The sequence below is a fragment of the Strix uralensis genome, chromosome 16, assembly GCF_047716275.1.
Source record: "Strix uralensis isolate ZFMK-TIS-50842 chromosome 16, bStrUra1, whole genome shotgun sequence".
Taxonomy (NCBI): Eukaryota; Metazoa; Chordata; class Aves; order Strigiformes; family Strigidae; genus Strix; species Strix uralensis.
Genome location: NC_133987.1, coordinates 8,834,433 through 8,857,640, shown reverse-complemented (window position 1 = coordinate 8,857,640; position 23,208 = coordinate 8,834,433). Strand labels below are relative to the sequence as shown.

General features: G+C 41.1%; 1 protein-coding gene across 1 annotated transcript; it reads left to right on the top strand.

Moving 5' to 3' along the window:
• Positions 1-2,441: 2,441 nt before the first annotated feature.
• On the top strand, positions 2,442-22,224 carry EIF3B (eukaryotic translation initiation factor 3 subunit B). Its single transcript, XM_074885733.1, has 19 exons — positions 2,442-3,018; positions 8,211-8,403; positions 9,756-9,875; positions 9,964-10,021; positions 10,666-10,794; positions 11,807-11,964; positions 12,854-12,985; positions 13,091-13,157; positions 13,704-13,750; positions 14,571-14,781; positions 15,361-15,433; positions 15,920-16,042; positions 16,542-16,620; positions 17,468-17,606; positions 18,222-18,347; positions 18,837-18,914; positions 19,379-19,487; positions 20,009-20,126; positions 21,653-22,224. Exons 1-18 carry the CDS (start codon positions 2,505-2,507, stop codon positions 20,110-20,112), a joined length of 2,460 nt encoding a protein of 819 aa, XP_074741834.1. The 5' UTR covers positions 2,442-2,504; the 3' UTR covers positions 20,113-20,126; positions 21,653-22,224.
• Positions 22,225-23,208: the final 984 nt, after the last annotated feature.

The following is a 23,208-nucleotide window of genomic DNA, read 5'->3' as shown; positions in this document are numbered from 1 at the left end:
TAAAATTTCATACAGACCACAAGAGCTTGCTTACTCTTTCAGAATCCAGTTTAGGAAACGGTGCTTTCAGCTCCACTAAGATCACTAACAATAAAATTCATGAGGCATTGCTGGTTTGACAGTTGTGTTACAAAAAGCCATTTCTACTAGATTTCTTTCCCAAAATTTCCCATTGATTAGGAGTTTTGCATGTGGAATACTTACCGAAACAGGCTCCAGCTGCCAATGCCAACATCTCTGGTTTTAAAAGTTGTTCTACCCACCCTCAGATTGCTGAGCGAGAGGAGAAAGAATAGCCGTGAGATAGCAACACAGTGACTGAAGGGACATTTCAATAGAAGAAAGGGGGAAGGAAGGAAGAGGAGATAAATCAAAAGTTGCTGTAAAGTAAGGGAAAGTGCAAACAGCAGACCATGTGAAGATAGGAAAGGAGGATCCAACATTTAGATTCAGTTTGACCAAAGTGATTGTAAAAGTAGTAGTTAGCTTGCAAACAAGAAGAAAGGTAATGTGCAGAAATTGCACGTTCCAACAATACAGGCAACTGTGAGTGGTGAAACACAGGCGAGAGAGACCACGTACACGCTCCTGGAAGAGGCATGTAATCTTGAGGACCCAGCTGGGACTACAGATTGAACCGCAGCATGTCCTCACATTTGGAAAAATACAGGGTTGTGACAGCAGGAGAGGTACAGCATTTGCTGTACGCTTTAGCGTGTCAGTGCTGCTGCAAACCAGGAAAGTCTGGTCAACTACCATGATAGAAGGAGGGGAAAAACAAACCTGCACAAAGTGCCAGTCATCATTTCCATTCATAAGCACTGCCGGTAGCTTAAGTACAATTGACACAACCAATTGAATTTGAGTGGAATTAGGATGCCATCTTGTGACTAGCTGATAAATTACAGAACTGGGGTTTCTTGGCTTAATTTCTTAAAACAAAACATAAAAGATACTGCAACAGAAGATAGAGTTTAAACTTAAAATGCTAAGTGCAATACGTGTCCTGCTCTTCTCATGAGTTTTTTATGTTGGCATTCTTGTTCTGTATGTTTTGATGATTTGATTGAAAGCACCGGGCTAAAATCACACCAAAAACCCCTACACAAAATGCAAGTGTTCATCTCGGAAGTGAACAGAGATAAACACAGATGAACTATTCAAGAACTGTTCTGATCCTTTTCCTCTAAAAATGTCACTGAAACCTCAAGATGGCATCCAAGCCGAATTCAAAGTTCCCTGTGCTACTTTGAATGCATATTAGCATGCATGCTGAAAAAAATGACACTCCGGGTATTTTTGCACCAGCCTGAGGTGCCCTAGACAGAAGGTAATGGTTTAATAAACAGGGAGGTCTGCTCTCACAGAAAGTTGGTCACATTGGTAGCCAGCGTGAGAGAACTTTACCAGCTTAAAAGTCATTCTAAGATGTTAGGATTATGCAAGGTAACACTTATCACTGGAAAACACTGGAGTGGGATGCTCGTCTTTACTGCTGCACCGAGATCACCGTGTCAAGTCAGGTTCGCTGCCCCTTTGGAAGGTTTCTCCCTTGTGGGATGACAAGCGTCATTTTTTACCTCACGGAAAACATTATTTAAAGATCTTGTACAACGCTCGAAGACGGCCTGGACGTGGCTCGCTATGAGCGAGGCGCTCCCCTCGCTGGGAACCCCGCAGGCCTCGCTGAACCCGCCCCACAACCCCCCCGAGCCCGCCATGTCCCCGGGCCCCTCACGGGGCTGATGTGGCGGCTCCCGTCGGACCGTACCATGCGGCCCCGCCGCCCGCGGGGGGGTGCCGCCGCACCCCGTGTGCTCGCCGCGCCCGAGCACAAACGCGCCGGTGTCGGCGCAGCACAACGCACCTACCCCGCCGCACGAGCTTGGTAGCGCCCGCGCGGGCACCGCCAGCCTTCGGGCGAGCGCATGGTGGAAGGTTTGTAGGGGGGGAGACGGGCAGGTTTCGCGTCAGCGCGATGTCCTGACGCCTTCCGCCTAGTGCCGGACAGGGAAATACACCGAGCTGCCGTAAACGCAGGAAGATTTCCCTTTGTGCCAGCGCAGTTAAATGTCACGGCGCCTCCCGCTTTCCGCTTCCCGAAAAATGGTTCGGCCGAACCCCACCTCAGTCGACTGGAAAGAGGCGCCATCTTGGGCTCGACCACAGCGAGGCATGAAATGGGGGGAGCCACGGCTGCTGTGGGGTGAGAAGGAGCGGGAGCCGCCGATGGCTGAGAGAGGGGCGGGCGGCGAAGGGGACGGCAGCGGCCTCTGAGCAGAGCGCGGAGAAGGCGGCGGTAGGCAGGAGCTGCCTTGGGGCAGGGATTGTCCCCCTCTCCCCTCCCCTCCCTCCCTGCGCCCGTTGGTAGGCGCCGCCGCGCGAGGCCCGCTGGGCCTGGCGCACATGGCCCGGCGGTAGGAGCCTCCCCGCCCCTCCCCCGCTCCTTTCCCGTCGCGCTCGAGCTGGGAGCGCGCGGCCGGCTCGGCCCCGCACCGATCCCCATGCAGGACACCGAGGAGAGCCCGGCGGCCGCCGCGCCGCCCGGCGCCCAGGGGCCCGCGGAGGAGCCCGAGCAGACGGACGGGCCCCCGCCGGCGGAGCCGCCGCAGCAGCAGGAGGAAGAGGAGGAGGAGGAGGAGGGAGAGGGGCAAGAAGAAGAAAGCGAGTCCGAGGCGCCGCCGGGGCCCCCCGAGCCGCCGCCGCCCGCCGCCGAGGAGCCCGCCACAGCCGCCGCGCCCGAGCAGCCGCCGCCTCAGCCGCCCTCGCCTCAGCCGCCGTCCGGCCGTGAAAGCCCTGAGAAGGCCGAGCCCGAGCCCGAGCCGTCGGCCGGGGCCGAGCCCGAGGCCGAGCCGGCGGCGGAGGCCAAGCCCGAGCCGCTGTCGGAGGCCGAGCCGCCGGCCGAGCCCGGCGCGGCGCAGGAGAACGGGGAGGCCGCGCCCGCCGCCCCGGTGGAGCCCGAGGACGAGATTTCCTTCAGCGACCCCGAGGACTTCGTGGACGACATCAGCGACGAAGGTGCGGGCGGGAGGGCGGCCGGAGCCTGGGCCTGGTCAAGCCGGCCTGAGGGGAAGGGAGGGGCCGCGGGGAGGCGGGAGAGCTCCGGCGGTGTTCCCGGGCCTGCCCGCCGCGCAGGAGCGCTGGGGGGGCCGCGGCTGCTCCGGGAGGAGCCGGCTGGTGCCGTGCTGGGGGGTGCGGGGGGAAACGCTCCGCTCCCCCGAGCCCCCGTGGGCCTGGCAGCTGGCTTTCCCCTGCGAGCCGTGGCGGCCTCGTCGGCGTGGTAGCGGGCTGCCTGCTCGTAGTAGTAAGTACACGTCTTCATCGTAGTGGTGTTTCTTAAGTGAGCCTTCTTTTGGCGTGTCTGTGCAGTGGACGATGCTGCTTAATAGCCGTTCTTAAATGTACTATTAAACTTCGAGTATCGATCCGTGGGCTGCCCTCACAAAGTGGAATCATCAACGTGGTTGCTTTCCATCTGCCTCCATTAGTTAAACTCAGCTGTAAGAACAGGTTTTAAATTGTTGACTTGATGTTTACAAAATAAATTTCATCGTTCTGTGTTTTCCATGCATCTAGAGTGAAATTCATAGAGAAATAGTACGGGTTTGAGAAGAGTTAGCACTCACTTCGTGACAAGAAAATACCGAAAAATTATTTCTAGCAGTTCAAAAGTCAAACTGAAGCTCCTTTAAAGAATTGGATATTGACTGCCTTAAAATGGCTAAGACTTTGTGTAACTGCATCGATAATTGTGGGAATACCTAGTTTGGGCATACAGGAGTTAGAACTCTTTTAATATCTTTCAGGTAAGTCTTTCTAGATAAATCATCTCAGTTCTTGGAACAGCAAAAGTGTTTATTTTGCCAATACTTGTTCTAGCGTATGTGCTGCTGTAGGGTCTTATATACGTATATCCTGTGTGTTGTAGGGTCTTATCTTACATCTATCAGAACTGGAAACGTGTTTCTTAAAGCATGTGGTTGTAAATTGGTTATTTCAATTGGTGGTGGAATACAGGTGGTGTATGTGCCTTCCAGTGTTCCAGTCCTGTGATTAGCTTAATAAAACAGCAGAAGAATATCTTTGATTAAGAGAGTGTTTGCTGTTCTCAATTTAGCAGTCTGTATAGCTCTTTGAACTTGCACTTTTGTTTTAGAAGGACCTTGGCAAAATTGTCTGCACATTCTTTTTGTCTAGTTAAGTGTTTGTGATACACTTTGTCTATATCGAGGCTTATTATGTTCAATTCTGTCTTTTTTTCAGAAACTAGGCATTTTTCCATACTCACCTGCTTTATTGTTAAGGATTAATTTGGTGAACTTCTCAGCTGTATGAATAATGTTAGTGTCTGAATTACAGTGTTCAAGTTTAGTCACTCTTGCTGGTCTGGCTTTCCATGTGTGTGTTACTTCTTGAGCTTCCTTATTTCTTTCCCCTTATCCTGATGACTCCCCAAGGAGAAAGGCAGGCCATCAGTGTCACTGAGCCAAGGCTGTTTCAGTGCTTATGATGACATTATATCTCCAGGAACACCTTTGAGCTGGACCAGCTTTAGGATTGGACCATTTCAGATGCATTCCTTCAACTTTTTTTTCCAGGATGCTGTTGGCATGGCAGAACAGCTGATCCAGGTTCAAGCAGGAGATGTGTCAGATAACCACTTCGGTGCAGTGAAGCTTTACTTCAGATAACAAGAGTGGTCCTTAAAATACTGCCAGCTGAAGATAGCTGCGCACCACCACACCCTGCTTTTCTTGTGGGTGGAATAAGAGCTGGCTAAACCAGCTTCTTACACTTTGAAGATTCCTTTGTTCACAATTTTGAATTTAAGGCAGAGAAAGGGTACCATGTAGCTATTTGTCTTTAATATATTACAGTTTTGATTCAAGACAGGGTATTGCATTCTTGCACATGAATCTAAATATGCATTCCTTGGTTTGTCTGTAGGCCTACAAAGTCTTTTGTCAGAAGTGGTTATGAAAAAATGACTAATAGAGCCTAGAATATTACCCTTTTGTGTTTTTTATTGGTTTTGGTGTTGTTTTTTTCTTGTAGATTTCTGTGGAAATGTCCTTGTGGGACATGCTTTCATTTTATGCCCATGGAAAATCTAAGATACAGGATTATAGGGTAAATAAGAAATCTACAAGTGATTTTACTGTAATATTGACTTCAAAATTCCTCCTTTCAATCCTTACAATTCTTGTAGGCATAGCCTACACTTGACTGCATGCGTTCCAAAACGTAGGCAAGTGATTACCTATCCACAAGTTCAGTGTATTGTCAGCTGCCTGGAGTATGGCTTACTCCTGAAAGGATGTCTTGAGATCCAATATATACTAGAAGTTAATTTGCAGCATTCATCAGCGTTGTTCTCTTCTGGATCTCTAACAGTTTGGGTCAGCTTTCAACTTTGCAGCAAAGTTAAGGAGGGGAAGGTGGTCCAAACTACCTTTGGTAGTAACTTAGACCACTTTCAGTCTGTGTGGTAGAAAATACTGTTTATGGAGTGATTCCCAGTACCCACTGCTGTGCTTTTGAAAGAAGTCAGGTTTTTGCTGTATGTTCCATTTTCCTTCTACTTCTTTGCCTACATATTTGTTCCAAATAGTGCTTTTAAGGTTGTTGTCACCTGTGACAGTGCTTGTTGGGACTGGTTCCTCTATCTTCCTGTCAAGTCTTTTGCTCATCTTCAGTGATCCTTATGGTTTTGTGCTACCAGAATATCTGTTGTTAACTCTGGGTTTTTTAATGAGCTTTTTCTGTGCCTGACTTTTCCCAATTTTCAGTCTGCTGCTAAAGGCTTTCTTCTAACTTGTTTCTTAAACATGCACTTCTAGCAAGTCCTCCAGCTCTTCACTAATCTTTGTGTTGTACACTCTTCATTGAATATTTGACTTGCTTTGAGGCGGACATGTGGGCTTAGCCATTTTTGAATAGTTGCTATAAACTAGTAAATAGTTGCTATAAATGGGAGAAGTTTGTGGGTATAATCTGAAGTGTGAAGAGTAAGTAAAATGATGTGACATGGAGGATTATTCCTCTAACCTCTTCAGCTTTCTTTAGTTGCTACCATTAATAGTAGGTTTTCACAATTTCTGGGCCTTTGTTATACAAGTTAGCATCTTTTAACTTCTTAATTGTAGTTCCTACATGCACATGGAGAGCATCTTTTTGAGTAATAAACACTACAAGCAACGTTCTGTGAGTACTACATAACCTTGGTGGTGATAGCATCTGTTGATGCATAAACTTTCGTGAAGCATATTGCCCCAGATCAGTGGAAAGCCTCACACATAATAACCTGTTGAAGCTTAAAGTTATAGAAGGCCAATGTTTTTTGGTAGTTTGAAATTCAAAGTAAGCATATTTCTTTGCTGCTAGAGATCTTTGCAGTGCTGTTTCAGTGCAGAATCATTTCTATAATACCAAAACCAGCAAAATTCCATAAAAATGTTTTCAAAATACCAACACATTTAACACCCTTTTGCATTTGTTCTCATTTTTTAGATGTTGCTACATGTGTTTGGATTTTTTTTTCCTGGTGGGTGAATGCTATATATAGTCTGACTCCAAATTTTATCTTTATATTCTAATTCAGAAGTATAGTGGCATGCACTTATTTTCTGTCTAGTCTGTCTGGTCCTCGCATAAGCTTAAAACTTACCGCAGGTATGCATGTATATTTTCCCAGTTTATATGGCATATGTGAAACTTTGTCATTCATTGCAGCAAGTTTGGGATTTTTTTTGTTAGCAGAATGTCTATTCTGGTCCCTTTAAGTACACAAAACTAAAAATGTCAATAAAACAAATAATCTGCCACTTCTAACTGGTATTTCTTTAGAACACCACAATGCTATCATGTTATGTTGCGGAGGCATGAATGATTACACTGTGAAACAATCAGTACTCTAGACAAGAAATGACGTGTATGCTCGAAGGATAGTATGTGATTTTATTCCTGGAAAGGTTTAAAAATAACCTTAGGTTAAAGCTATTTGAGAGATTGTTCAGATATCCTTGTCTTTAGCACTTCTGTTTCAATCCATTGAGGATTGAATCATTGATGTAATTTTTATGACTTCTTGGATCTACAGGTCAGTACATTTCTGTAGTCAGGTAATGTTAATTTGAGAAGTGTGTTTAAATTGATACATTACCAATGGGGTTTAAGTTGGTGGACACAGAATAATCTAATAGAATTGACTTGAGGAATGAAGTTAGATGTGTCTAGAACTCTATGGAATGTATGTCTAGAAGTCTACCATGTAACAATAATGAAGTGGTGGTGTTGCAGCTTCTAATTTTGTGCTCAACTTAGAGATGTACTTTGTACCTTTTAACCGTTTTTATCCCAGTGCGGTACACAAGCCACAGCTGTGGCATTGCAGTCCTTCTGCATGTTCTCCCTTCTGTGTATGGGAGACCTCGTGGAGGTTGTAAGCGGTCTCTTCCCAGTAGAGAGAATCTTGAAGCTGACAGTGCAGGGACTGAACAAGCCATCCCACCTGCAAGTACTCTCAAAATTTGTGAGATGATATGAGAAAGGGGAATTAGTATGGTTGAAGAATATCCAGAGTATGAAAAGGTCTGTGCTTGTCTTCACTTGCAGCACGCTTAAAGATGGCTTTAAGTGTCTTGTCTTAGACCTTCCTTTCTGTGTTTAATTAAAGGTTTAGACAGAGTGTGAGTTCTCAAACGTAATTATAGTAAGACATGCATGCAGAGCTTCCAGTACGGCCGATAGTTTTGCATTATGCTAAAGCTAGTGTAATTTGGGAGGGAGGTACATGTTACATTTCTTTTTATCAAAGTCATCTGGTTATAATTTGAGCAAGGCTACTAGTCAGAGCTTGGGTAGTAAATCTTACAGTTGTCTGCTCTATCTTCAGTTTTGAGGACTTCATAAGCCAGTCCCAACTCCTGAAACAAGCTCATAGTGCAAGTGTTGACATCCTCAATGTAAGGTATTCCTTCAAGAAAGAATTCCAGAATTAGCTGCTTGAAATTTGTCAAGGCAGTACTGTTGGAGTGTTGTTTCTCTGATAGAATGTTCATTTGATACCAAGTTTCTTAAAGGATTCTTGAAATTTCCTGAAATTGGAAGTCTTCCTGTTCTCTTACTATCACTGTTCTTTTCACCTTTCTGACTTCCTCCTTAGTGATGAAAACTGATGCCTTAGTTTCTTGTTTGCTTTTTCTTTGCAGAGTTACTTGGTGATGTACTAAAAGATCAACCACAGGAAGCGGATGGAATTGACTCAGTAATCGTAGTGGATAATGTTCCCCAGGTTGGACCAGACCGACTTGAGAAACTAAAGAATGTGATCCACAAAATATTTTCCAAGTTTGGTAAAATTATCAATGAATTTTATCCAGAAGCAGATGGGAAGACAAAAGGGTAAGTTATGATAACTCTTACTGGAAATAGGATTAAAACACTGCTCTGACTTACCCTTGATTATTAGTGTCAATACTTCATGACCAATTTTTGTGATGACCTCATAGTCAGGCTCATGCCTTTCTTCTGCCTTAGTCTGTACAATCCTGACATCTAGTCTCAGTGACAAACAGAAGTTCCTGAGGGAGCTGAGAAGCTTAATAGCTCGTTAAGCTACAGTGTGGGGGAGATTAATTATGGAAATGATTTATCTGGGTTTGGAAGACAAATTTCTGTGCAGTACTAAATGACATATTTTGTTAATTTTCTCCCATGGCTAATAAATAGGTTAAAGGTCCATTTTAGTTAAAGACTTAGTAGCAGTGGAGGTACTGTTTATTGCAAAATGGACTGTCAGCATTCTGCCTCTGGTTGCAAGTGCTTATGCTTACATTAGGGACTCCAACTTCCTTAAATTCAGCGAGCCCTTCCCAGGACCTTTTTCCCCTTTGCCAACTTCTGATCCTTGTACCTGGTTAATTGCAGCATCTGAACTGAGAAAGCTAACCAGAAATGATCAAGCCCAAAGGGAGAGGGCAAGGGAAAGAAAGTTTTAGGGACAGAAACCAAGCAAAAATCAATCTGATAAACATGAGGTTTTACTGAGTCTTGTTACTGTGCTTGGAGTAGCATATATTCCTGAGTTTGGGATGAATCCATAGTTTAGAAAGTATTAACAAAGTGGGTTTTCTGGAGTGGAGGGATTGTTGGTTCTGTAAGGTCAGCATGAGAAGCATGAGAATATTTCTCTCTTTCTCTCTGTTCATGCCTCTCTTTGAGGCAGTGTCTGACAATCTTTAGAATACTGTTAATTTTAAATCTGCTGGGCTACAATGTAGATTGTATTAGTGGCAAGAAGGAAGCTGAATTATATTCAGTGTAATTGAAAAATAGAGTGCTGCTTTGAGATGCCTGTGACGGCAAGTTTTACAATTTCTAAGCGTCATTCAGCTGGAAAGAGCTGCATACTTAACCTGCTAGCTACTTAACTAGCTGTCATTGTTGTTCTGTGTTGCATTGAGCTTGCATTCATTGTTTAGTCTAGCCCATTTACAGAAAGGGTATTGGTTTAGTTCAGATCAAGCCCATACAGCTAAAAAGTGTGTATCTGTCCGTGGCCAAAATGGAGATTAATTGCTTTTGACCCCAATTGGTTGGGGACAAGACAAGAAGTTATTTTGTAGATGCTGTATACTGAGTTCTTGGTTCATTCCTGTTGTTTCTTTTTTATTTTATTTATTTTTTTATTTTTTTATTATGAACTTGTTAAGTAGTCAGTGATGACTTCCTACTTTTGTCTTCCTTCTCTGTAGGTACATCTTTCTGGAGTACATGTCTCCATCTCATGCAGTGGATGCTGTGAAGAACGCAGATGGATACAAACTGGATAAACAGCACACTTTCAGAGTCAACCTTTTCACAGACTTTGATAAGTGAGTGCAGCTATCGTGTCTACCTATATTTCAAGATTCTAATCAAGAGTGCTTGCATGGAGTGTAACCAATCAAATTGCTCTTTCAGGTACATGACAATCAGTGATGAATGGGAAATCCCTGAGAAACAGCCATTTAAGGATTTGGTAAGGACTTTTTTGAAAAGTGGAAAGTTTATTCAGCATAATATAAATGATTCTTCATTTCTGTAGTGTTCGTATGAAAATAAAAACAGTGTGTTAGTCGTGTTGTTATACGTAGCAGTAGTGATCACGTGCTCCTGTTCCTTCATTCTCATTGTCATGAAGTGACAGGAAGAGTTTGGTGGTTCTGCTTAGTAGTTCCACATAGGGTAAAACTTTAGAGTAAATAATTATTTTGGACAAGTAATTTAAAAATAGAATTTTGAAAGCATCTTCTTAATATTTTTAAATGTTTGAGGGAAATTTCTCTGTTACCACTAGCTTTGTAAAAAGTCCTGTGGAGGAAGGGATAGTTTTTAAAAAACACCAAACATCAAAAAAAACCCTTAAGTTATTTTAGGTGAGAAGTGTTAAACATCATCAAACCACCTTGAAGGTCCACCTTTTCCACCTGTTCTCTTAGCCTCCAGTAATCAGGAGTTTGAATTATTTAATTTACTATTACAAAAAAGTCTTTAAAATGAAGACTCCAAAGTTGCACACTCTGTGTAAGACCGACTTCCACCTGCCAGGTAGATAATAATTTGGGGAGCTTGTCATCTTAGCCTTTGACTCCCTAATAATCTTTTTGCTTCTGTTTCTCTTAGGGGAATCTCCGATACTGGTTGGAAGATCCTGATTGTAGGGATCAGTACAGTGTGATCTTTGAGTCAGGAGACCGGACGTCCATTTTTTGGAATGATATCAAGGAACCTGTTCAAATTGAGGACAGAGCAGTGAGTGTCCTGGAAGTGCTGTACATTGCAGATACACTGTCAGTCTCATTCATTTTATGACATTTCAGATTTTTAATTTTTTTAAAAACAGATATTTTTTCCCTATTGCTGAAATACTTTCTTGTTCCTTCTGAAGAGGAGTGGTGAAATTACATCCTTTAGATTTAGCTGCTTAGGTAAAACAAATGGGGAGTTAACTTATTTGTGATGTTCTTTTTCTTTAACTGGTCCATGATGCCTATTAGTTTCCTCCATCTGTATATTATAGATGATTCAGAAAGAGCTGAAAATGCAAAGTCAGAGTTTGAGGAGTACTATTCATTAGAGCTGAGTATGTGCTTAAGTATGCTGCTTCTGATCCCTTTTTGCTTTTTTGCTGACCACAGAGGTGCTAAAGAGGAATAGCTGGTTTGGTAATAGCATATAAAAGGGAGAGTTAGTGTGCCTGTCTGCTGCAGGGGTTTGACTTGATGAGAACTGTTGGTACCCAGAAGCATATTCTTTAATAACCATTATGCATTACAGTAGGTAGAAGTTGGCTCTGGGATGATGAGTAATTCTGCTCATCACCATGGTCACTGGCTGTGGTCTGTATTGCTGAAACCTCTCTAACTTAGCTGAAGGTCAAGAGCTGTATTGTTAAGAAATTTGAGATACTTGCCCTTACTTCTGAGGAGAGTATGTTCTTACCAGGGCTGAAAGACAAGGAAACCCAAGACTGTTAGGTGGGTTTAATTGTTAATACACAACTGTTGTCACTGTACCCAGAAAATGTTTTTGGTGACCAGTAAGTTGAAAAGGTCCCACTGACAGTTTTCAACCTAAAAAATACATATTGTGCATTATGTGCATGAAATTAAGCTCTACAGCTCATCCAAGGTATCAGTAATTCTGAGATCTTCACTTAGTAAATGGATTTGCAAACTGTGATACTACAAGCCACACATTCTTTCCCCTTTAGGAATCTGGCACGAAACTAAACGTTTGTGTATACTTTTTTTTTTAAATCCAGCGGTGGACAGAAACCTATGTACGTTGGTCCCCAAAGGGCACCTACTTGGCTACGTTCCACCAGAGAGGCATCGCACTTTGGGGTGGAGAGAAGTTCAAGCAGATTCAAAGGTTTAGTCACCCGGGGGTGCAGCTTATTGACTTCTCGCCCTGTGAAAGGTATGGAGGATGACACTGGTTTGGGCTAAGGGATCAAAAGCATGAAGCACACACATTCTGACTGCTGGCTTTCAAATCTCATGTGGTTGGGGTCTTCTGTTCTCCTTTGCTTTTGGAAGTACTGCTTTTCATGCATATATCCTTCTTGGAATGAGTGAAACTCTGCCTTTCTTTGACTTTGGTAAAGATACTTAATCTGGAATAATTGGTCTGCAAAACTGAGCTGACAAGTTTCCTCAAAGATTATGTTATTCCAAGGGAGAACAACATATTTTTTCCTTTTTAGCTGGAGGGAATGTCTGTAGTGTTAGATTTCTAGTTCTCTGAAAAGTTTCAGTTGAGTAGCATCCTCCAAATCTGTAGTACTGAAATGAATTCCTTAAGTTTTCTTTAACGTTGAAGAACTCTTTAGAGAAGGCTAAAATAATTTCAGGACTGAGATGCATCTTGTTTTGCTGGTTTTCAAGTAATGTATTTGGCAGCAATTAGATTATTTATGTTTAAATGGAGAAGTCTAGCATACCTATAGTTCAGGTTGGCTAAGGTCAATGGATTTATATTTGGTTCAAAATCAATTACGTTCTTGTGGCAAAATTGTAGTAGGTAACAGGTATTTCATTAGTTCCTCTGTCTTGCAACAGCAATATGGGAAGACTTGCACGTAAATCTAGAGTCTTTTCAGCCAGAGAGATGCCAAGGAAATACTGTGGCTTGGAAGATTTCTCCCCTTTATCATACTGTTCTTATTTTTCCCTCCTCTCCAAAAAATCCCATTAGAGAAACTGCTGTTTAAAAGTGCATTGTATTTAAATACTATTTGGATGAAAGTCTGCTTGTAGCAACATACCAGACAAAGTTTCAATAGTGAAATTGATTATTTCTTTTGTAGGTATTTAGTGACTTTCAGCCCTTTGATGGACACGCAGGATGACCCTCAGGCTATTATCATCTGGGATATTCTGACTGGGCAAAAGAAGCGAGGATTCCACTGTGAAAACTCAGCTCACTGGCCTATTTTTAAGTAGGTTGAGAAATGGAATTAGAGTAGAGAGAAGTAGTCCCAGACTTCGTTTAATAAAAAGGCAGTTCCTAGCTAATATTCTTTTTTTTCTTTTTATTTGATTAGATGGAGTCATGATGGTAAATTCTTCGCTCGAATGACTTCAGATACCCTTAGCATCTATGAAACACCTGTAAGTTCGTGCTTTTTTTTTCATAATGCTTATTGCATTACAATGTCAGTCTTTTCCACAGTATCTAATTTTAAAGGATATATATTAATAATACCCTCTAGAGCTGGTCTTAAAAGGGGAGAAATCCATTTGCTCTTGTCTTGTTCTTTCCTGGGTGAAAAACTTAAGCTAAGTCTGACAGTAAATTCTGCACAGCTCAATATACTACTTATAAGTGTCGATAGGATCAAGGTTATGTGATGCCTGCCAGCTCTCAGTAGCAGGTGACTGCCAAAGTACCCAAAATGTACTGTAAATTGCAGCCTAATCTAGTCTGGCTTGTTTTTTCATCATAATTCAGGCTGCTGTACTCATTAATTCTGTACAGCAATTCTTACTTTATTCGTAATTGTGATATACATATGTTCATAATAAAAAATAGGGATACAGGATCTCTGAAAATTATACACAAGTTCCTAGTTTATGTGCTCTAATAATATGAGTAGAAGGTGCATGTGTAAATATAAGAATGTTACTAACGTGAAAATTCACACCTTTCTCTTTTAGTCTATGGGTTTGTTGGACAAAAAAAGCTTGAAAATCACTGGGATCAGGTGAGTCTATTCCTTTGTAGGAACTGTTCTCTTTAGTTGGAATCTTTGTCTGGGGCTTTGTTATGGTGAGAGGAATCTTTAGACAATTGACTAGAGCAAATGGCCTCATGTGCTGAACTGATGAAATTAGACAAAGTGACAAAAAGGAATGGAAAATTCACCATTTATTGATGTCCACAGTTGACAGCTTGTATGCTTTGAAATCCTCTTTGTGGTACTGCTTAATCCAGGGTCACGCTTGGGAGTCCTGTTCCTTGTCTGCAAAACCAAAGTGGAATGCAATGCAGTTTGTTAGGGAATATCTCCCTAACAAGATTTGTATGCTGGCTTAAACCAGTGTACTCTATGCTGCCTGTTGGCGAGGAACGGGTCTGGTTTTGTGTGCGTCTGCACAATAGACACTGACTCCTGTGAGAGTTTTTGAGGTACCTCTCTGTAAAGTAACAAGAAAATCAAGTGTACCCAGGTGCAAGAAGATTGTTTTCATTGTAATTTAATAGGGTTTTTTTGCTCATAGGTTTAATCAGCCTGTTTCTAAGATCTTTGGTGGTTACACTGGGTGTAACCCTTAGTCTTTAGTGAAATGTACTGTTTTGATAACATCGGTCATATAGCAAGTTTAAATAGCAGATTAAAAATTTGTTTTGGTATGATATGTGTAAGGTTATTAAATTGTCCTTGGTTGCTTGTCTGTATCTGTCTTTATTATTGAGAGTTGATATTTGCCTGCAGCGTTCAGATACAATGGTGAAAATGGTTTCTGCTTGTAGTATCTCTAACTAAAAATTAAAATAGTGTATTTTTAACTTTCTTCCTGTAGAGACTTCTCATGGTCTCCAGGTGGTAACATAATTGCTTTCTGGGTGCCTGAGGACAAAGACATCCCAGCAAGAGTGACTTTGATGCAGCTGCCTTCTAGACAAGAAATTCGTGTGCGGAATTTATTCAATGTCGTAGATTGTAAACTGCACTGGCAGAAGAATGGGGATTACCTCTGTGTGAAGGTAGACAGGACTCCCAAAGGCACACAGGTATGTGGGTTCTGATTTATATTCATAAAATTGGGTTCTATCTCATGCTGACACCTCATTTTCTTACAGTACCATCTTTTAATATAGACAGTGTAATTATATGATGTCAAAACTATGTTTCATTTTTTCCATTTGATTTTGAAGCATGGGGAGAGCAAAATGTGTGTTATGTTTGCATCCAAGATTTGCTTTGACTTTAGTGGCATCACGGACTTGGGTGAGAGCTATATGCCTCACCTCTTTTCCTGCTCGCTGCTGAGCAGTTGTTGAAAACCTGTAGGTCATGCTGTACCTTGTGCTGTATGTTTTGTCTGTCTGTCTTAAATTTCATAACAGTCTGAAAAGAAACAAATGCTTTCGTACAACTCTTATTCTTTATCAGAACAGAAAAATTCAGGATGTGCTCAGTAATGAGGCATAATGTATTTATCTGCTGTCATTAAAGAAATAAATCTTAATTCTGTCTCTCATCCTGCGTCCTGACAGGCTAATTGTGTAGTTGTCCTTCTATGCCTAGCAATAAAATTATTTGCTCTGCTGCTTCTGTGCTGGATAATGAGCTGATCTTGGTCTTTACAGGGAGTAGTGACCAACTTTGAAATATTCCGAATGAGAGAGAAACAGGTGCCAGTGGATGTGGTGGAAATGAAAGGTAATGCCATGTATTTCCTTACTTTTGATCTTTTAACTTTTTTGAGTAGACACTTGTGTGTTTCTTAAAAATTCCTGTCAACATCTGATGTAATTAGGAAGTTAACTCTTTTAATAAGAGCTACAATATTCATGTTGCAGAGTCTCACGTAAAAATGATAGATCAAAACTTTTGTGGCTATTCATGCTTGTGACTGACTTGAAAAATGACAGAATTGGAAATCTGTTACTAATAAAGATGGTAGGGCTGACACTATGAGTGTATTTTTTAGAATATGGGAGACTGTGGAACTATTATTTGACTGAAACACTTCCCATAACTCCCTGCACTTGCCTTATCAACCTGTGTTTTAAAAGATAGTCTATATGGAAAAGTGTTTACTGATGGGTTTCCTCTCTTGCATCTTGGTTTTCTCTGGTAACTGCTTGAAATCAAAGCTTTATATTGTCTTTTGACAGAGTTTTGACCCCTGTTCTTTTGTTACAGAAAGCATCATAGCCTTTGCTTGGGAACCAAATGGAAGCAAGTTTGCTGTGTTGCATGGAGAGACTCCACGAATCTCAGTTTCCTTTTACCATGTTAAAAACAACGGGAAAATAGAACTCATAAGTAAGTGACTGAAAAACAAGTAAAAAGTGCAGATACTAAGCATTTTGCATGGCAATAGATGCGGTAAACTCAAAATTGTGGCTGTTTGTGGTGGATAGTATGGCAATAGGTGCTATGCCTGACATTGTATTCTAGAAATCAAACTTTCTGGTGACAGCTAAACTGTTTTCACTTCGAATTAGTCCAGGGTCTGGGAATAAAAGACCTACAAGCCACAATAATCTTGTGGCCTTGGGAAGTTCATGTGAGACAATAGCACAGACTTGGCTCGCTTTTATCTAAAATTTATTCCCAAGCTGGTTGTTGGGGTCGTCTGATCTCTTTCTTCTGCTAGCTTGGGATGTTCTGGTGCTACTGGGTTTTGTCTTTAGAAGTGTAGAGTTAAGGGCTTGCAGACTTCAGAAATGTCTTTTGAGAAGTGGATGGAGTTGACTGCTTGTAAGCTAATTGATGGCATTGGACTGAGATCTTTTTCTGAATTTGTCTTGTTTCTTTCCAGAAACATTTGACAAACAGCAGGCAAACACGATATTCTGGAGTCCTCAAGGGCAATTTGTAGTGTTGGCTGGCCTCAGAAGGTGAGTATTGCACAGGTTACTGAACACCACGTCCATTTTGAGGAGGAAAAAGACTAGAGTATTTCATCAAAGTGTTTGGTATCTCCATGAATGTTGCATTACTGTGTCATCCTGATACAGCTTTGCAAAAGCAAAGGAAAAGAAGAGATGCAATTTCATGATGTAGCTTAGTGCTTTGTGACTTTTACTTGCTATTTTTGCCCCATCAAATGAAGAATGCATTTTTCAACAGAAAAGTGAATATCTAGAAACACTTTTCAGCTGTTTAAGTTAAATACTGACTCTCAACTAATCCAGTTTGAACTGTGCACGTGGCTCTTATAATGCGTTTGTTGTATAGCCTTGTGCCTCCTCATGGGACATACCTCTTAATGACAAAGCTGTTTTGTAAAAGAGTTACCAAGGAAGTTTCCTGTTAGAGCAAGCAAAAATGATTTTTATTAACCAGTTGAGTAGTGTTTGCCTTTATGTGCTTTCAGACAAGCACTGCTGTTCATCTTAGAAATCTGTTTTATTTAATCTTGTGTTCACTACTTAAATATGTCTAAGCATATGGTTGTTAAACTTTGGCTGTAACTTGCCTATAACATGTTTTCACTGTGACTTTAAGAACAGAAATAAAATGGGTTAAGGGTCACTGAACATAAAAGTGTCATTCTTACTTGGATTTTTGTTTTTATTCATCACATTGCTTTCTAGCCACAGAGACTGGTATGAGCCTGTCTCTTGGTTGCTGTCAAAATTTATCTTTGTAGTGAGGAGTTGTAAAGATGCAGCTTGTAAAATGCTTTTAAAAAACCAGGCTATGCTAGTGTGTAAAACAGTCTGTCTTGTTTTGTCTTTGTAGCATGAATGGTGCCTTAGCATTTGTTGATACATCTGACTGCACCATGATGAATATTGCTGAACACTATACAGCTTCAGATGTGGAATGGGATCCTACAGGCAGATACATTGTGACTTCTGTGTCTTGGTGGAGCCACAAGGTACCAATGCTTGCTTTTTTTTTTTTTTTAAATTCTTTCAGAGGTATTGGAAAGAGCTATTGGTTAGGAAGAGAATATGGACACTGGTCATATGACTTAAAAGCTGCACCATAGTTTTATACATTAAATTCTGAACATCAGTATTTGGGCCATTAGCTTCACCAGTTGTCCAAAATAAGTTCTGGAAGGGCAGTTCATGATTCTAAACTGAGTGTCCTTTTTCTGGATTTTCATTATGGTTTTATTATTATGTATGTGGACCACACAGAACAGCAGGATTTATTGCACCTGTCATTACTTTGCATGGTTCCAGCCACTGCACTGTAATCCTCTCCTGTACAAGTATAGAATCTGACACTTAAGAATATGATAGAAGGGCTGGCTTAGTTTCAAACTGTTGTGATCCTCCAGAAGGTAACTTCTTGCAAAGCTTCAGTGGAACAAGTAGGTTTCTGAGGAATTTGACTTGTGCAAGGAAGGCACTAACAAAAAGAGCACCCTGGTTCTGTTGACTAGTGGTGCTGACTTCATAAAAAAGACCCTTAAGACATGGAGTGAGGGCTGCAGTGTTAAGTTACAGCTTATCTTGACTGAGATGGTGCACTGCTCTCCCAGGTGGACAATGCATATTGGTTATGGACCTTCCAAGGCCGTCTACTTCAGAAAAACAATAAAGACAGGTTCTGTCAGCTGCTCTGGAGACCACGACCAACCACCTTGCTCAGTGAGGATCAGATAAAGGTAGTGTATTCCACTGACTCTGTGACGTTGATTTGGTGTATAAGCATACTTGGTTTACTCCCTCTTTTTGAGGATGAGGCTTGAACTGTTACAGCATTATGTGACTGCCTTTCGCCCTGAATTTGTGAAAAAACATTGCTGTAGGGAACCTCGCTTCTGGGAATGACTAAATATTAACTGTTCTTTAAGCTTGGAATAGAAATAGTTACCAGTTGTTCTTACAGTTAGGGTACAGTGAAAGGGTATAAAGAATAACAAAATTGAATTTAGCTGTCCAGACTTCACTGATTGCATGTGTACAGAAGCATTTACATGATCTGTAAACCAGGAAGAACAAACAAGATTATAGTGAAGGGAAATTGCCTAGAAGAGAGATGTTCTTAAAAAATGCACAGCCTGCTTAGGCCTACTGAAGGAGTTCTTACAGAATATGATGGTTGTGATTGCTAGTCTGATATCCTAGCTGAAATAAAATTCCCTGTTTTACAGCAAATTAAGAAGGACCTGAAGAAATACTCCAAGATATTTGAGCAGAAGGATCGCCTGAGCCAGTCCAAAGCTTCAAAGGCAAGACACTTTTGGAATATAGACAAAATTCTTGTAACCTGTCCTTACTTATTTTGTAATGGTGACATGTAAGCTAAATTTCTTTTATAACAAATATTTGTGTTCATTTGAATCCATATGGTTTGAGTTAGTTCCAAAAGGTAGTTCAGATAGATGCTACTAAACTGTCAGCTTAAACAGTAATGGATCTGGAGAGGCACTGGTGTTACCTTGTTAAGCAAAGGTGGTAAAATGTTGGGGTTCTTGGTGAGTTGCTGCATTAGACAGTTTTTAAATTAAGAAAATCTCTTTACATTTTAAAAAAACCTCACCAAAACAGCCTTTTGATTACATAAGAGAAAGATTTTTTTTTTTAAGTCAGTAGAAAGTATGTTCATAAGAAGAAAGTTTAACTTGCTGACAAATGCATCACACGTGGATTTGATTTACTGGGGAGGTTTAATGACCTCTTCCTGCCTCCGTAGGAGCTAGTGGAAAGGAGACGTACAATGATGGAGGAGTTCAGAAAGTACCGCAAGATGGCACAAGAGTTGTACATGGAGCAGAGGAACGAGCGTTTAGAGCTCCGAGGAGGTAAGTCACACACAGTACTTGTAAAGACTTGCTGCAAGGTAACTGCTGCTGCTTAGCAAACAACTACCCTGTTCTGGGGATTCATCCACTACTTCTCTTCCTCTTTTGCCTGCCAAGGCTAGTCCCTTGTTCTTTAAAGGTTATTTATACTTTCTATCCCAAATTGCAACATTATTTATTCTAACGGGAGAAAGCTCAAATATTGCTGGCTGACAGATATTGTTACCTGTGTTTTACCTCACCTCTTTATGCTTCAATGCAAGCATTGGCTTGACTTTGGGAGAGACTGTGAAGAGATTTGGGTGTTGCATTTAACCAGAAAAATCCACAGAAGCCCTGTGGTGGGAGACAGTAATGCCTTGGTTGTCATTTAATGAGTTTACAATGTACTTGTTATGATTTGAAGCACCAAATACCTCTTACTTTGCTTCTGATTTAAGGACTGTTTCTGCCAAAAGCATCAGATCTTTCCATTGCTGCCTTATTTGATGCATTCAGTGTTAATGTTTTCTCCATTTCAGGGGTAGACACAGATGAGCTGGACAGCAATGTTGATGACTGGGAGGAGGAAACTGTTGAATTTTTTATCAATGAAGAAATTATTACCCTTGCAGAACCAGAGTAATTAATAAAACTGTGGTAAGACAGCACTACTCTTAGAGAAAAACTTTTTCTGTCAGCTATTGCTAGAGATTGAATAATTTGCTAGAGATTGAATAATTTGCTAGAGATTGAATAATTTGCTAGAGATTGAATAATTTGCTAGAGATTGAATAATTTGCTAGAGATTGAATAATTTGCTAGAGATTGAATAATTTGCTAGAGATTGAATAATTTGCTAGAGATTGAATAATTTGCTAGAGATTGAATAATTTGCTAGAGATTGAATAATTTGCTAGAGATTGAATAATTTGCTAGAGATTGAATAATTTGCTAGAGATTGAATAATTTGCTAGAGATTGAATAATTTGCTAGAGATTGAATAATTTGCTAGAGATTGAATAATTTGCTAGAGATTGAATAATTTGCTAGAGATTGAATAATTTGCTAGAGATTGAATAATTTGCTAGAGATTGAATAATTTGCTAGAGAAAGTTAGGTCTGTTCCATGAGTGAAGGTATTGTTATCTGAGTTGGTTTATGTTTTCTCTGTGGCTGGAGGGAACAAAAGCTTTTTTTAAAAGTAATCAGATACGGTCAGATTTATGAGTTGTACTGAGCAGAATACTTTGTATGTCCTGTCTTGCCAGAGTGATCAAACCCACAGCACAGTCAGGGTCAACTTCTAAACACAGTGTGTTGCAGAGTCTGTAAGTTCTGTCAGTAGGAGAAATCGTAGTTAGTATGAGAGAGAAATTTTGCCTTTTGGAAGAATTGCATGTTAGTTCAAGACTGGACAGAGTTTAAATTCTGTACTAAAGATTATATAGCAAGTTGACTGTGGGCTGATAAAACTTCGAGTAGATGTTTAAATATCCACAGGAACTCTGCTATCATTTTCTAGAATAGTTGGGTAGAATTCAGGTAGTAGAAGCAGATTCTTGTGTACTGGCTGTCAGTGCCTGTTGCTGAAATCATTTATTTAATCCAGTGCTTTTCCCCGTTCCTTTTTGTGAATTTGTATTATATATTTGTGTGTTGAAAATAGAGGCTACTTTCAGCCCCTGTTACAGGAGATGTCCTTTAGGGAGCTTGACATTGTTGTGTTGAGGGAGGGAAAAGATAATTTTGATACTAAAGGCACTCACATAGGACTTAAAACCTGGAATGGGTTCCAGCTCTGTTTTGGACTCCATTTAAGAAAGAGGAGGGGGAGACTGCAAGTATGCCTTTTGTAAGTCACCCTACAGCTCTTTCACCTCCAGATATCTAAGGAGTTGAAGTAAAATATGAGCAGTATACCTCTTGGACCTGTGAAAAATTCATAGCCTTGATACCTTTGACTATATTTGGATCTGTCTTATCTGTGTCCCATACATGGGAGATCCTTTTATGGAAGGAAGAGGGAGAGAAGCTGCTCAGTGTATGGATTTAAACAAACATGAGTTTAAGAACAGGTGAAACACATCCTTATGTAGCCTTTCACCAGCTAGCATCTGTGGTGAGGTTGAGCTGCTTCTATAAAAACACAGTAACTAACTTGCCTCTTTTTTCCTTTTCTGCAGCACCACCATATCTTGTGCTGAAAAGAAGTTTGTTCATTTTCAGAAAACCTACATCAACTTGGGAATTTTTAATCCATATTCTTGCACTCTGGAAGGGTGGATGCACCAGATTTTCTCCATTCTGACACATTGTAGTGCCTTTAAATCTTGCTGCCTGCTGCAGTGAGATACTGGAAAGGCGCTGCTTTTAAATTTTTATTCTTTTTTTTTTTTTTAGGGTTTGATTTTTTTTTTTTCCCTTTTTAAATCCACAACTACCAGTATTTACTTCCTGACTCCTGTGCAGTACTTACTAACTGGCAGTTTTTGATAATTGCCAGTGAGGTGAGATTCATCCGTGCACCCTTACACACACGCACGATGTTTCTGTTTCAGGACTCTTTCTATGTCCCAAGTGCATGGACAGGTGTTCATTTGGTTTGGGGAAAAGTCAACAGAACCATTTTCCGTATGATGTGTTTTAGTGTGCTGAAGCAGCACTACAGTGGGCTATATCCTCCTCCTTTCAGATTGTGAAAGGATGTCTCCCTCAAAGAGCTGAATATGGAAATAAAAGCAGACCTATACTAAAACCAGGCTGGCTACGCGTTGTTTGTAGGGAATCTTTCCCTGAATGATGGAAGTCAAACATACCCACAGTAATAAGAGTGTGTTTGCTATATTGACTATGTGGTTTCTTTGGATTTTTTTTAATCTCGGTTCCTCATGGCTCTTCTGGTTTGTTGTTGTGGTTGGTTTGTTTTTTACAGTGATGGCCTGGCTCATTAATCTGAGAAGTTGACCTGTTCACTGTAGCGGAGTGACTAGAAAACGAGTGGAGTTCTTAAAACATTTGCAAAGTGATACTAGCCTCAGGAATTACTGGATTAGTCTTAAGTCTTATTAGTGAACATTGCAAACTTTCAGAGAAGTGCTCTGTATACACATGCCTTATGCTCCCTGTTACAGTACCTAGTTTCATTTCTAAAGCTCTCTGTGCTCAGAGGGGAAAAGTGTACTTAAAGCTGGTGGAGCAACTTCTCTGTATTTGTATTTAAGTAGAAATTCTTTTCTGGATATTGTCAGAGCAGTGAGAGATCGGCCTGCTGCTTGCCCTTTGAGGGGCAGAGAGGAAGGGGGATGTTCCTGTCTCTCCTGGACAGGCCAGTGAAATATCTGATGTGAGCCCTCTTGACTGGCTCTGAGCTCCCTTACACAGCAGTGTGACGGATTGGAAACGGGAAGCAGAAAGTACCTTTTGGGGAAAGAGTAGCCCCACTCAGCTGAGGCAGCCAAGGCACACTAGTGTTTTTAGCACTCGCTTTTCTTTGTCCTTAGGTGAACTTGCTGTGATAGAAACGCACGAACCCCTCAACTCCCATGTTCTCTTCACCAGGAAGACTTCAAAATGATTGTTCCATAATGGTGGTATTGACTCAGTTTCAATAGTTTGCTCTCAAACGAGTGAGTGTGTTTTTTTCCAGAAGTCTACATTAGTTTCCAGTTTTCTGCATTTGTTCATCCATAATCCATGTATACAGACAATTCAAGTTTTGTCCACAATATTTACCAAACTC